Source organism: Strongylocentrotus purpuratus, unplaced genomic scaffold (genome assembly GCF_000002235.5).
Source record: "Strongylocentrotus purpuratus isolate Spur 01 unplaced genomic scaffold, Spur_5.0 spur5_scaffold_2, whole genome shotgun sequence".
NCBI lineage: Eukaryota > Metazoa > Echinodermata > Echinoidea > Camarodonta > Strongylocentrotidae > Strongylocentrotus > Strongylocentrotus purpuratus.
The window spans coordinates 29,730,230-29,744,061 of NW_022145605.1; the positions used below are offsets into that span (position 1 = coordinate 29,730,230).

The 13,832-nt window shown below is 36.7% G+C and overlaps 1 protein-coding gene across 1 annotated transcript; it reads left to right on the forward strand.

Moving 5' to 3' along the window:
* The first annotated feature begins 4,517 nt into the window (after window positions 1–4,517).
* LOC115926545 lies at window positions 4,518–7,032 on the forward strand. The gene is made up of 4 exons (XM_030991338.1): window positions 4,518–4,566; window positions 5,206–5,272; window positions 6,089–6,382; window positions 6,746–7,032. The coding sequence occupies exons 1-4, from the start codon at window positions 4,555–4,557 to the stop codon at window positions 6,832–6,834; spliced, it is 462 nt and encodes a 153-aa protein (XP_030847198.1). The 5' UTR covers window positions 4,518–4,554; the 3' UTR covers window positions 6,835–7,032.
* The last annotated feature ends 6,800 nt before the right edge of the window (window positions 7,033–13,832 follow it).

Sequence of the window (13,832 nt, forward strand, 5' to 3'; positions counted from 1 at the left end):
CTCTCTCTTTCTCTAGAAAATATATGTCGGTGTCAAGTTTGAATAAACAACACAACTTGTTAACTAAAACATTTAAATCAGTAAAGGAAAGCCAGCCTAATCTTATTTGATATCAGAAACGTTGCTTTTGATTCCGAACGCTAATTCTTTCTGATATAGAAAATAAATGATATCAAATCCTTTCGGCACGAAACGCAAGGTAGGCCCTGTCTCGAATGTTAATCCTTTCGTCTCAAATGATTGGGAAGGGCAATGGTTATCCAGCTTAACACGGCCTGTACATGATACTTTGTTCAGGGTTTAGGTTACATGACGATTGCAGGGATGTATTGTTTTCAATCATATGACGTTAGTTTCAAATATATTTTCTCATGTTTGAACGTTTGTCAGAGGATACAATATCATACCGTAGACCGATGCGTCAGAAACTTGTCTAGAGGTTCAATGACAGACGCGTCCCGGCGATTGATGTTCCGCGGTCAATTGTGAAATTCGTATAACTTCAACCTTGGACCAAAAACTATACTTACCTTAACCACAACCCTAAACCTATGAAATAAAACACAATTGCAACCCTTATCCTTACCCTGCGTGTTTTACGAAAGAAAACAAGAAGACAAATTTCGAGACTTAGGCCTATGTCGGAAAACCAGTTTAAAATTAGGTATAACAAGAGGTTGCTATATGACGTCGCAAAAAACTACTTTATTCATACTAAGGTTAAAGGTAAAGACCAGTTATGGTCAAGCGATTGCATTGTGAAAGAAACGTTGTGGAATCGATCAGAAAAGGTTGATCATCTAGCATCTAGCATCTGCAAGGTTCTGGAATCATCAAAATGATAAGAAATTTGGCCCATTCTTCGTAAAGTTACAAGCACTATACACAGAAAGATGTGTATGGGACTACCCTATATCTCTCACAAACAATGAGAGAAACAAATTTACCAAATATATGAATTAGTAGGCGGTTTCCCGGCAAATTTGTTATCATCATGAATTAGTCAAAACATTTTCTTTCACATGATTGGTAATGAGAGCTTCCATTTCATTTTTTGAAATTGGGGCGTTTCCAATACCGGTCTTTACCTTTAAGGTTACCTGACGCAGACCCCGAGATTTACATGTATATTTACACGAGAGTTACATGTATATCATGGCTGAAGTCATTACTTTATGACACACTGTCTTGTTTGCTGGCGATCATAATTTGATTTTGGAAGAATTTGCAATATTATTTGATATCAAAATTCATACCTATAAAATCTTAATGATCGTTGATTTTAATAGACATTATGATTGATAAAATTATAATTTCAAAGGATTTCAAACTTTCTTAGAGAAGGAATAGCTAAATTGCTTCAGAATCGTACTGACGTCATACCAGTAATACGTTGTCTATGATATGAAACCGATTCGTTTTTTATTCTGACTAACGTTTTAAGCGCTCTTTTCAATATTTATAACGTACATCACGAAGATAATGCTTGTCTAGATATATATATTGTATCTAATGTAATTGCCATTTCTTTGAAATTCGGATCGCCGAAAGGTCGTTTAGTCTGCGGTTGGCTTAAAACCTTAAAATATTTAATTACACATTCAACGTTCATACTCATTCTTTAATTCCATAAAGGATATAAGTCGACTGTCATTGATCGAATTAAAAGAAATGCTATATCTTAAACGATTGTTATGATCTTTATCTCAAACGTCATCGACTCCACCGCGTTAACACAGTGAGCTTTACCCAAATAAAGAACTCAATACGGGAAGAGGTGTAAGTGAGCTGACGATTTGGTTGATATTGCATATTCGTATGCTCGTATTTCACCATCGGTGTAATGTATAGAATAGTTTGCCTTATTAGAATTGTCCTTTTTTTCAATTCTGTTCTAACAGCCAGCCAAGAGTTATTTCATTAGGAACAATAAACAAACACATGCTCAGAAATTAATCGCACAGATACTCATCTTCGACTCGGTTTGTTAGATTTAAGATGATAAGATGAGATATAATTTCAAAATGGGATAAGAAAATTGGAAACAGATGATGCCATGATTAAATTGAGAAACGTTTTATATGAAAAACGATCCCCAAAATGAATTTGATATGCGATCTGCATGACGACGTTTGTATTCATCAAAACCGTCTGAGAAGCAAGATGTAATCATATTAAAGTGTCACTTCAAACACAGGGATTCTGTTTCATTGTCTACCCTCTAGAAACCATGATAAAAAAATGAAACATTGATAGAAACTCTTAGATTTACAGCAACATTTTTTTAAAGTCCAAAATGTGTATGAAGTAGCGCTATTGACACGTTAAGGTAATCTTGATAAGATATTCATAAAAGTATGAAGGACAATGGATATTTTTTTTCAAATTTAAAATGAATATGCAAAGAGGATCACGAAAATGCTGGCAATCACGATAAATATTTAAAGTCAGCATTTCCTAGAAGTATAATATTGGTCATACTGTTATGATTTGTACATGCCCAGACATTATCATCCAGTGGTCAGATCCATGAGCCTGGTGGATTGAGGGGGGGGGGGCAAATGAATGATCAAAACAAAATCAAACAAAACGCAATTCGGGCATATTTACTGGAAAGAAATCCTCGTCATATTAATAATAATTATTATGATAAACGGTGCTTATAAAGCACTTTCCACCGAAGTCTACAAAAAACAATGACAAACATTAACATATTAAACAAAAAATAACAAATAAATAAACCCGTAAATTACAATACATTTTAAATAAACATCAATGCGTACGAATTGACTTACACTCAACGATAGAAATGCTGCTGAATCAATCAGAGTGACTTCGTTAAACATGAGCGAGTGAAATTATTCCCAGACGCAGTCAAAAATGCAGACAGACAAAAAAAAAAAAAAAAAAAAAAAAGATGACAGACCCCTTCCACATCCTTCTCTTACCCTATGCCCTTGTTCTCTCCGCGCACGCCATTCACCTACTATTTCTAATGTCACAAAACAAATGACGTCACTGCCCCCTCAATTATAATTTATGAATTATGAATTCTATCTGACTAGCAACGGTTGTCGTAGACCAATTATAAATTACTTTGATCTTTTGTATCTTCCTGCAATCGGAGAGGTATACATTAGCTTCACCATATCCTGGATACGCCAAATATTTGTTTCTTCTTTTTTTAATGCTATTTGATTTTCAATTACGTTGCTTTTTCCATTCCATATGATATGCCATTAATATTCCCTTTGTCCCACAGTTCGAAGAAAGAGAAACTGTGCACTGTATTTGGAATTCTAAATAAAATATCCTAATATTAGGCCTGTTTTTTCTTTCTATTCATCAAAACGAAGTGGTATAATTCAGAAACGCATTAGCATACGAAAGGAGTGTGGAGGGGGGGGGGAGTGGGGGGGGGGGGGGGGAGTGGGGGGGGAGGGGGGGGGTCATAACATTTAAAAGCTGGCTACAATGCGTCAACGGTTCAATGTTGCATCGATAATGTCATAACTGGCTTTCTATCGGAAGGGGAAATGGATTAAGATTTTTTTTTTTTTTAATATGCAATTAGAATAATATGATTTGAAAAATAAAAACAAAATCAGGCCAACATGAACGTATGTATTTCTTTCTCAAATAGGAGAGTGTATATCTGTATTTCTAGACATTTTGAATGTAATGACAGTAATGATTTAACAAAAAGTATACCATGGCTGATTTACAATAAATGATGAGATATTTTCTTCAGGTACACTCTTTCTGGGTTTTATTTCATCACATGTATAGTGTTAGGGTTAGGTTTGGGTAGAGGTTTTAGGTGAAGTTTAGAGTTAAAGTGACTCGGTAATTGCCTCAGATTGTGAAACAAAATCCTGGATTTAGCTTATGCTGCAATCATAATTATAAATCTCTAGGACAGTCAGTGAATCCCATGAATTTTACAAGCCGATCGCCCCTCTGATTATCAAGATATAAATGATTGGAAATCGAAATCAAATGTTGCGTTTTCCTAACGGTTTTTCGAACACTACAGTCTATTGGGAAAAACGAGTATGGTAAAACCGGTCAATCAAAGATTTTTACTTTTTTGAGGCACTTCATGATCATTTTGAAGCGCAATTTTTTTAGGGCTTCAATATTACACCATATCAAAGACACTAATAACACGTAGGGCCATGCATCTCATATTTAACATTGTTAAACAATGCTTCCAATAGGGTGTTGCGCAGTGCTCATCCAGTTAATTAGTCGTTAGCCTACATTATTGTGCCGCACAACTTTCCAATGAATCATAATTTGACCAAAATGTGGATGAGCTCAGAAATATTTTTGTTGCATTATATGCATGTCCAGAGCGATAAGCAGATACAGTATATCAATTACATATTTCTCAATTACATATTTTTGCAATGGATTATATTTCTCGCCCAGCACACGATATAAATCACGACGCTGGACAGCAGAATCATCATTTGAGCTCGAGTAATAACCGCATCAACATCTACAATATTTCATTCTTTTCTCCCGTATTAGCGGATCTCACACTTCACAATGGGTACAACAGTAAGTGTTAAAGTTTTCGTTTAGTGAGCTGTTTTATAGTTGTACTCATGTGCTGGAAGGATTTTAATGTGACTTCTCATCACTTCGAGCGATCAACAAATTAATAGTTTCCTGTCGCCTAATGCACAACTGGAGTGGCTCATTTTGTTTGACTATCTAAGTTCAACGTCGAATAATGTTCATGCTGATGGTGTCTTTTACATATACGCTGTTGCCGATAAAGTTGGAATTACTTTTCTTCCTTCTTACAGAAAATATGAATGTTTCGATATGATTTACTCTTGATAGATAAAGTTTGTATATTCTCAGAACTGTATTGACTTTTATAAAGAGTCATAGCGATTGACCTTCTCGGAAGGTTCCGAGAGGAAATTCTTTCGATCAAGAAGAAACCATATTGTCGCAGTCATCTGATAAAACCATCCATATCAGGATCTTATGTTAATGAATAAATAAATGTGAAGGTCAATTTTCTAGACAACAATCAACATCATCGTTTGTGGAAATAAATTCGAAAACAAAATTACTTTTGGATCTTCACTCGCTGATTTATTTCTTTCTATCGCCTTAGAATAGATTCATGCAAAAATTATAACATCATCCATTAATATCATTTTGCGTTTATCTTTGTAATTTCAGAAGATGCTGCTCACGGCGCTCTGTCTATCTGTAATGATCTGTGCCTGTGCTTCACGAAGATGGAACGGTAGGTATTTCATCTCAATCCATAGACTGACAATGTTAGAGGTGTCGTGGTATAGTGGTTCTATTCACTTCCTTCTCGATCCAAGGGTTGATGGTTCGAATCCCAACCCGGCACTAACGTCGGTTGGCAAGAGACTAGCCCTCATTTGCCACCCTCAAATCATGCATTGAATAATTACAGGATAGGATGCGAAAGTCATTGTTGTTTGCGCATTGTTAGTGTCTGTAAAATGGTGCCTGACTTGAATGCTCCCCAGGGAGTGGAGAATGTGCATACAGTGTGTGCGGGCAAGTGTGAATCCGATGACCGGGGAAATGATATCTCTAAAGCGCTTAAGAGACATGATCGATGTCATGAGCGCTATATAAACCCAGAATATTATTATCATTCGTTTGGTAAATATTTCTATAATATTGGTCGGGGTATTTGTAGAAAAGAGGAGGAGGAAGAGGGGTCCGATGGTTAGTTGATGTAACAGGTAGTTATCTGATTGGGAGGTGCAAGGAGCGATTGTCGGGAGGGGGAGTGTATTGTCTAGACGATGATTGTGCAGGGTATTCTCCTTCTTCTCCTCCCTCTTCTTCTTCTGTTTTATTATTATTATTGCTATTACTAATATTATTATTGTTATTATTATTAATATGGTATAATCATCATTATATAAAAACTATTATCATTATGAGTGTCATTATCAGTATAATGATTTCTAACATTATGGTTCTTCTCCTTCTTGTTATTGTAATTATTGTTATTATAATTATCATATTAATCGTTATCCTCATTTTTACTGTAAATCATTTTAATATCAATATACAGGACCAAGACCTAAGCCTAGCACCCGCTTTACAGAAGCTTGTGCAATTTTCGACAACGTGAAGATACGCGAAAAAGCCACCAGGTGCAACAAAAATGTTCTGGATAAAGTTGCCGATTTGGACGAGAAGGTCAATATTTTCCCTTACCAATACATGCGACGCCTCTACAGATGGGCCCGAAACGGAATGCTGTGCTACGCCCAGACTGGTCAAGCCATCGAAGTGTCAGGACCCTGTGAGGCAATGGAACTGTCGTGCAGTAGCCGTGACCCAAAACCAGTCGACCACTGCTGGAGTGAGTACAATAAAAAAATAATTTAGAAGATGTAGGGGTTTTAAATTACATATTCACTACTTAAGTGTTTGTCAGTGCTTACGGTTTATGTTAAATATGTTCTTCAAGGCAAGATCGCCCCCCCCCCCAAAAAAAAAAGTAAAGAGAGAAAAATCTTGATTGTAACTGCATCATTGTGAAACAACTTACAGCCATTCTCTGATTATTTTCAATTAAATTCTTTATTCAACCAGTATGCAAACTTGTATAAATCATATATGTATATATATATATATATATATATATATATATAAACTGTCTTGCAAATTAGTTAGAAAAATCTTTATCATCTATTTGTTTTGTTCTGTTTATTAATCTTTGTAGGGGTGACTGGTGCAGCCAAACCACCTGGCCGCCCCCAGGTTCCTCAGAATCCTCAGGCTCCTCCACCGAACCCCCCGGGCCATCTGTAAATCTGTGACGCCTTCTACTCGACAAACGTCTCCCTTTCTTAGAAACACGAGATGTCACATCGATTGTGTAGGCGCCAATAATTCAATGCAATGTATCTATAAAAATAAAAAAATCTCAATTGTGTGCGATGTTGAATTGAAAAGATCATGTTTGTAAATAAATAGTGAAATGTTAAATACAGTTTATCTTTGTGTGAAGTATATGTCTACCGAAAAAACGTATCTTAAACGTGTCTTATTAGGTGATGAGAAATATAACGGAGAAATTAGTAAGAAGAAGAGAGCAGGGAGATGTGAGTGAGTGATGTGAAGAGTGAGTAAGAGGGAGAGAGAGAGGGAGAGAGAGAGAAAGAGAGAGAGAGCGAGCGAGAGAGAGAGAGAGAGAGACAGAGAGACAGAGAGGGGGAAGAGACAAAGTGTGTGTGTGCGAGAGAGAAGAGATGAAAATGAACAGAGAAGGGAAAAGAGCAAAATAATAAACATATTGGGAGTGATATAGAGAGGAATAGGTTGAGATGGGGGAGAAACAACAACACATAATCAAGACAGAGGGAGAGAAAGAGAGATATATATAAAAGTGATATCGTTTGTCTTTGTTCCTCTGCATATTTTCAAGTTATTTATGATTATGTGTGTTATCGGTAAAGGATGAGAAAGCTTAGTTTAAAATAGGGAGAGAGGAGTGTGTAGAAAACGGGAGAGTGAAATTAAGGAATAATGTGAACAGGAAGGGAGGATATTAAAGTATTATACATTTGAAAACTTGAGAGTGGGGAAAAATGGAGTGAATGGGGTAGGGGCAGGAAAGGAACCATTTCATCATTAAAGAGAGAGAAAGAGAGAGAGATAGAGGGGGAGAGAGAGAGAGAGAGAGAGAGAATTTTAAAACAATATTTAAAGAGTGAAATAGATATTCAAGAGTGTCTGAGAAAGAGATAGAGGGAAGGATATGAATGTTTGAAGACAAAAAGAGGTATACGGCGGACGGCGGACGGCGGTTTCACATTAGGGTGTATTACGCCTCAATGCTTTATTTTACTTTTTTTTTAAAACAATACTGGTTATTCGTCAAGTGTTGATGAGTATGATAATGGTCCGAACGCAAAAACAGACAACACCAGCACTACTTTAATGATTTACGTTTAAACTCAGTCGCTCTCTCTTTTATCAATTTCAAATTTATTTTCTATTCATTCCTCGATAAGGAGAAACGTGCATAAACGCAATATTCGGACAGGGGATAGGAGGACGGAGGGGGGGGGGGTGGGCTCTATTAAAAGTGAAAGGGTTATCACGCTAATGGTTTTCAAAATCGTTGTCGTAGTCTATTGGATGCGTCATTGATCTCTAGATCACAAGGTTCGAGGTTCGAGACCTGTTGCAGTATTATTTACGCCCTTAGGCAACACACAATTTACATTTGCCACTATCCACCCTGGGAGTGTTTCATAAAGAGTTCGTAAAGTTACGCATGACTTTACGAACGACTTGTATATGAAGTGCCAGATAGAATGCCCAAAGTTTTTTCTGATATTTCCAATAACCTCAATTAAATTATGGCAAAAAATATACTTTGCATTAAAAATGTTTATAATAAGAAGAATGTTAATCTACATCTGCACAGTTCAACTTAATAAATAATAATCAATAAAGATTGAGCATCCCATTTGGCTTTTCATATACAAGTCGTTCGTAAAGCCATGCGTAACTTTACGAACAGCTTTATGAAACACCCCTCTGGGGTAACAAATGGGTAGCATGTAGGAATTTATTGTTATTAGCGCATTATATTTAAACAAAAGCATCTGGAAATGGTTTTACTTTGTAGATGTCTTGAGAAAGCCCTTATATAAATGTAGCTTCGATGTTATTGTTATTATTAATATTACAATTATTATTATCATTATTGTTAATATCGTTAATGTTATTACTATGATCATTATTATTATTATCATTATTCAAAGATTCATCGAGGATGTCATAAGTACCCTATTAAGTTCTTATCGAGAAAAAACTGTGAATGAAATAGATAGATGGATAGTTTATTGGTTTCCACAATATCTCATTTTACAGAGAGTGTAAAAACATATTGAAAATGATTATTTTATACATGTACATACAATACCGGTATACACTATTTAGAATATTGTCCATTAAGTTTAACTTAAGAGATAAAGTGGCAGAGCCTATGGAAAAGCAGAGCTTGTTGTGGAAAGGCTCCTTAAACTAAAAATGACATAATCAACTAAAGTAAAGTTGATAAAATACAAATACACGCTAAAACAGGGAAAGGGAGTTTACAGGGATACATGAACTGATACTCACAATTAACTACAAAAGACAAGAAAAAGGGAAGGGAATATATCTGCAGCTTATTGAAACAATATTACAATATAGTTTGTTCTCGATATGAGTATATTATAAACATAGTTGGTATGGTCATACCGTTAGTTACTCATTGTAATTAACAAAAGTATACAGTTTGGAGACAAGAATAGTCAGGAATCAGGAATAACAATATGTATTCAAATAATAACTTTTCAATTTTCTTCTGAATACATGTACACTTACAGACCTTTTAATCACAGAATCGAGAGAATTCCAGAAGAAGAAGAAGTGTTGATTTCTGGAGAATTCGACCTGTCACTAACCTTTTCGTTTTTTTCTCATTTAGATTATTTCTATGTTTTAGGTAGACCTTTTCCAAAGCAACAAGATCTGCAATTTCCTGGCATGAGTAATCTTTGATGGCCTTCAAAATAATGATCACATTAATGTGAGCAAAGTTGGCTAAATGTATCGTTGGGACTCTGCATCCAGGGTTCTAGGTGGAGAAAGTTTCTCAATTACAGGTACATGGCTTATGTTACGCGCTTGGTGCATTGTATAAGAGCCTCCATTCGGACGGGGATCGTCACTCGACTGCTGGTAGCAACTGTTTCGACTTCCAACGTTTCAGAAAATCTCCTTTCTTAAATTGTCAGCTAAAACGAAGCGACAGGATGGCTGTAACCGTAAGTTTTATAATTTCGTAGTATTCTTTTCTTTCAGGAAGCTGGATATGAGCTGGAAAGATATTTTTGTATTCCCCTTTTTTGGCAAGAAATTGATTATTCCTGTTAGTCGAGTTTGAATCTTTATTCTTTAACTACCTGGAATCATAAGTGACAAAAGATAAGTTCATGTTAACTGTTATATTGTGGCAACATGGCACAAATATTAAGAGTGGTCAATTTGTTAAAGTTAAACAAAAAAACGTTTCGAAATTAACTTCAGGTATATCTGAAGAGCGGCTTAAAATTATTTGTCTAATTATTTTGTGTAATGGGATAATTCACCTCACGCAAACTCTTACGATTGTTTCTAATGGTGGGTGTCCATGAACTTCCTGAATTTTGTGTTAACACGGACAGCTGGCATTTAACAATACGATACTGCCCTGTTTTATCAGAAGAACTATCGTATGCTTAAATTACATCTTCAAACATACTGAATTTTAAAGTAATCAAGTAGGGAAAAAAAAGACGAAAGCAAAAATTCAGTGAAACAATTATATATTTTTTAAGAAAAAGCATGACCCAAAACTATCGCCATTTTTTACTCTGCGTTCATGTAAGTTATTAGCGCTTTGTTCAACAGTTTATTAAACTAACCCACACAAATTATTTGTATTTCTCAAGATTAACATCAATGAGAATGAATTTGATTGTAAGCTCTTTGAAGAAATAAACGAGAATGATCCCAGTATTACGATCTTTATTTATGTTATTTCGCTCGGTGTTGTTTTTTCTAGCGCAATAAAATCATTTGAGCAAAATTGAATATTGCTAATGCTTTTAAAACTAAAAAATAACATAAACGGCGACCATGTTTTTGTTGTGTTTTTATATCACCTAGTTACAGAAGATTCTCGTGGCATTCTGTCTGTGTGTTCTGATTTGTGCCTCTGTTTCACATGGATATGGAATGTACGGCAGATACGGCAGATACGGCAGATATGGAGGTAAGTGCTTTCTCTTCATCCGAAATGGACATTGCTTTATAAATATTTTTATTTCGATTTTGATTTGTACGGGGGCAGTTCAGGCAAATATTCTTTAAATTTTAAATACGCCACTCACTGACATGCAAACATAATATATGCAGCCAGCTGTCGAGACGCTATCTCTTGGTAAAGAGAGTACCCCTTGGATCAGGGTGCGATGGCTTAGTATAAGGTTTCGGATTTGAAAATCGACGGCGCACTGGCGCAACAATCTACACTACGGTTGTGTACAGAACATTCGCGTCACAGCTCGTGCGCAGCCGTCATTACCTGGAGGGATCCCTTTCCTAACTGTTTACGGTGGTATGAATTATATTGATTAAAACATTCGCCAGATCGTTGGCGTTATTGGCGGTAATGGAATGACACTTGGTATGCATCGGGTTTAAATCTCCATTGTTTGATGTAATCAATCCCGTTGCATCAAACAATCGATTGGCGCCTTTTTGAGTAGCGGAAGAGCACCTCGTCGTGTAACGGGCTTATTTCAACATGTTAATGGATTAACGAATGGATGAGTGAACGGATGAGTGAACAGTCTATTTTTAATTTACAGGACCAGGCTTTAATCCCAACGGCCGTCTCACACAGTACTGTGGTTTGTTTACCTGGGAGAAGATAGATGAGGGATATGGAGCATGTAACATGAAGGTCCTCAAGGAAGTATATGACAAGGACAAGGATCTTTACCACGACGGGTACATGAGGCAACTCTTCAGACGGGCCCGGCACGGAATGTTGTGTTATGCCGAAGGTCCCCGCGTCGTGAACGTGAGAGGAGCTTGTGATGCCATGGAACTTGCCTGCCGCCCCTACGCCCCCAGAACCGTTGACAATTGCTGGAGTATAAGTATGAAATTGTCGTTTATATATATTTTCTTTTTTATGATCTTTTCAGTTGAGTACTCGAATGCTTTGTTGTGTGTGGCATGCACTGCTAAGCTGCCGGAGAAAGTAATCAAAGCAAAACGAGCAAAATAAGGTCAGGTCTTCAAGACCTAAAAGCACATCTTGATGATATTTTGCTAATTGTAAAAAAAAAATTGTATCGTTATGTAACGTCATACTGACATTTTTAAGGAGATGCAAGGTGTTTTAATCGTCAGCCTCCTCGTCTTCGCCGACAAGGACCCAAGTTTGAGACTGAGTCACGTCTTTCGGATGATGACATTAAAAGTCAACCCAAGACGTAACAAAAAGGATCTAATTGACGCACGTCTGTAAAAGCTACTGACACACACACACGCACACGAAAAATTCAATTTCATTTTGTATAACTTCATGAACGATACCCTGTTCTCAAGATCTTACGATTTAAACTCAATTTTCTTCTTCTCAATCTTTCTGAATCTTTCTAGGGGTAGCTCCACCCAACCCGCCACCTGCCGGTCCCGCAGCGACTCCCCAACCGAACCCGCCTGCAGCTGGCCCAGGAGGCTGGGGAATCTAAACCCATGACAGAGCTACTCAACGGAAGTCTCACCAACCACCCTTTCCAAGCTATCATGCCAATTGCAACACGAGAGTTCATTTCACTGACGTAGAGCTCCGTCAGCGAAATGACGCACCGGGTGCAGCGGACCTTTAACCCTCACATACTGTGTCACAGGTTGAGCTAGTCATTAACGCAGACCCAATTTAGAAAAACCCACACCACCTATGCAAAACGGCATAATGAAGCTTGCACACGATTGCCTCATTGTCTGCGCTAAAAGAAGCCTGCATAGTTAATCAAAGCATGCGCCAATAATTTATCCCAATGTTTGCACTGTTCATGTAGGGCATAATGCACATAGCCAAACAGGTATCTTTTGCGTCAGCCATGTGGTACGGTCTTTGATGTATCCCATGAATCTCTTAAAAAGTGATATATATATATATATAAACTATGAGATGTTTTGTCTGTATATACATGTACGTGTGTTACGTAATAATGATTGCAATTTAAGTTACATATGTATAATGTAGTAATCGAAAATAAACTAATATTTATACTACTAGTAAATGCAAACTTGTTTCCTTCTGTTTCTTAAATTGCCAATAGGGAAAACATGAAATTCTACACAAATGTAAGGGCCTAGTGTTAAAATAGAATAAAATGAAGGCGAAAATGAAATTAGTCAAATGAGAGAAAGAGAGGGGGGGTGGGTGGAGAGATGAACAAAATATGAGAGTGAGTAAGAGAATGAGAATATGTATAACCAAACAGGGGAATGTGTTAATAGGCATATGAAGAGAGAGAGACAGGGAAAGAGGGAGAGAGAGAGAGACAGAGAGACAGAGAGGGGGAAGAGACAAAGTGTGTGTGTGCGAGAGAGAAGAGATGAAAATGAACAGAGAAGGGAAAAGAGCAAAATAATAAACATATTGGGAGTGATATAGAGAGGAATAGGTTGAGATGGGGGAGAAACAACAACACATAATCAAGACAGAGGGAGAGAAAGAGAGATATATATAAAAGTGATATCGTTTGTCTTTGTTCCTCTGCATATTTTCAAGTTATTTATGATTATGTGTGTTATCGGTAAAGGATGAGAAAGCTTAGTTTAAAATAGGGAGAGAGGAGTGTGTAGAAAACGGGAGAGTGAAATTAAGGAATAATGTGAACAGGAAGGGAGGATATTAAAGTATTATACATTTGAAAACTTGAGAGTGGGGAAAAATGGAGTGAATGGGGTAGGGGCAGGAAAGGAACCATTTCATCATTAAAGAGAGAGAAAGAGAGAGAGATAGAGGGGGAGAGAGAGAGAGAGAGAGAGAGAATTTTAAAACAATATTTAAAGAGTGAAATAGATATTCAAGAGTGTCTGAGAAAGAGATAGAGGGAAGGATATGAATGTTTGAAGACAAAAAGAGGTATACGGCGGACGGCGGACGGCGGTTTCACATTAGGGTGTATTACGCCTCAATGCTTTATTTTACTTTTTTTTTAAAACAATACTGGTTATTCGTC

Bases quoted from the DNA above. Each gene is read 5' to 3' on its own strand.
- LOC115926545 (XM_030991338.1), top strand. The intron at 5,273-6,088 runs GTAGGTATTTCA...ATCAATATACAG, and splicing joins TGCTTCACGAAGATGGAACG to GACCAAGACCTAAGCCTAGC. The intron at 6,383-6,745 runs GTGAGTACAATA...TAATCTTTGTAG, and splicing joins ACCAGTCGACCACTGCTGGA to GGGTGACTGGTGCAGCCAAA.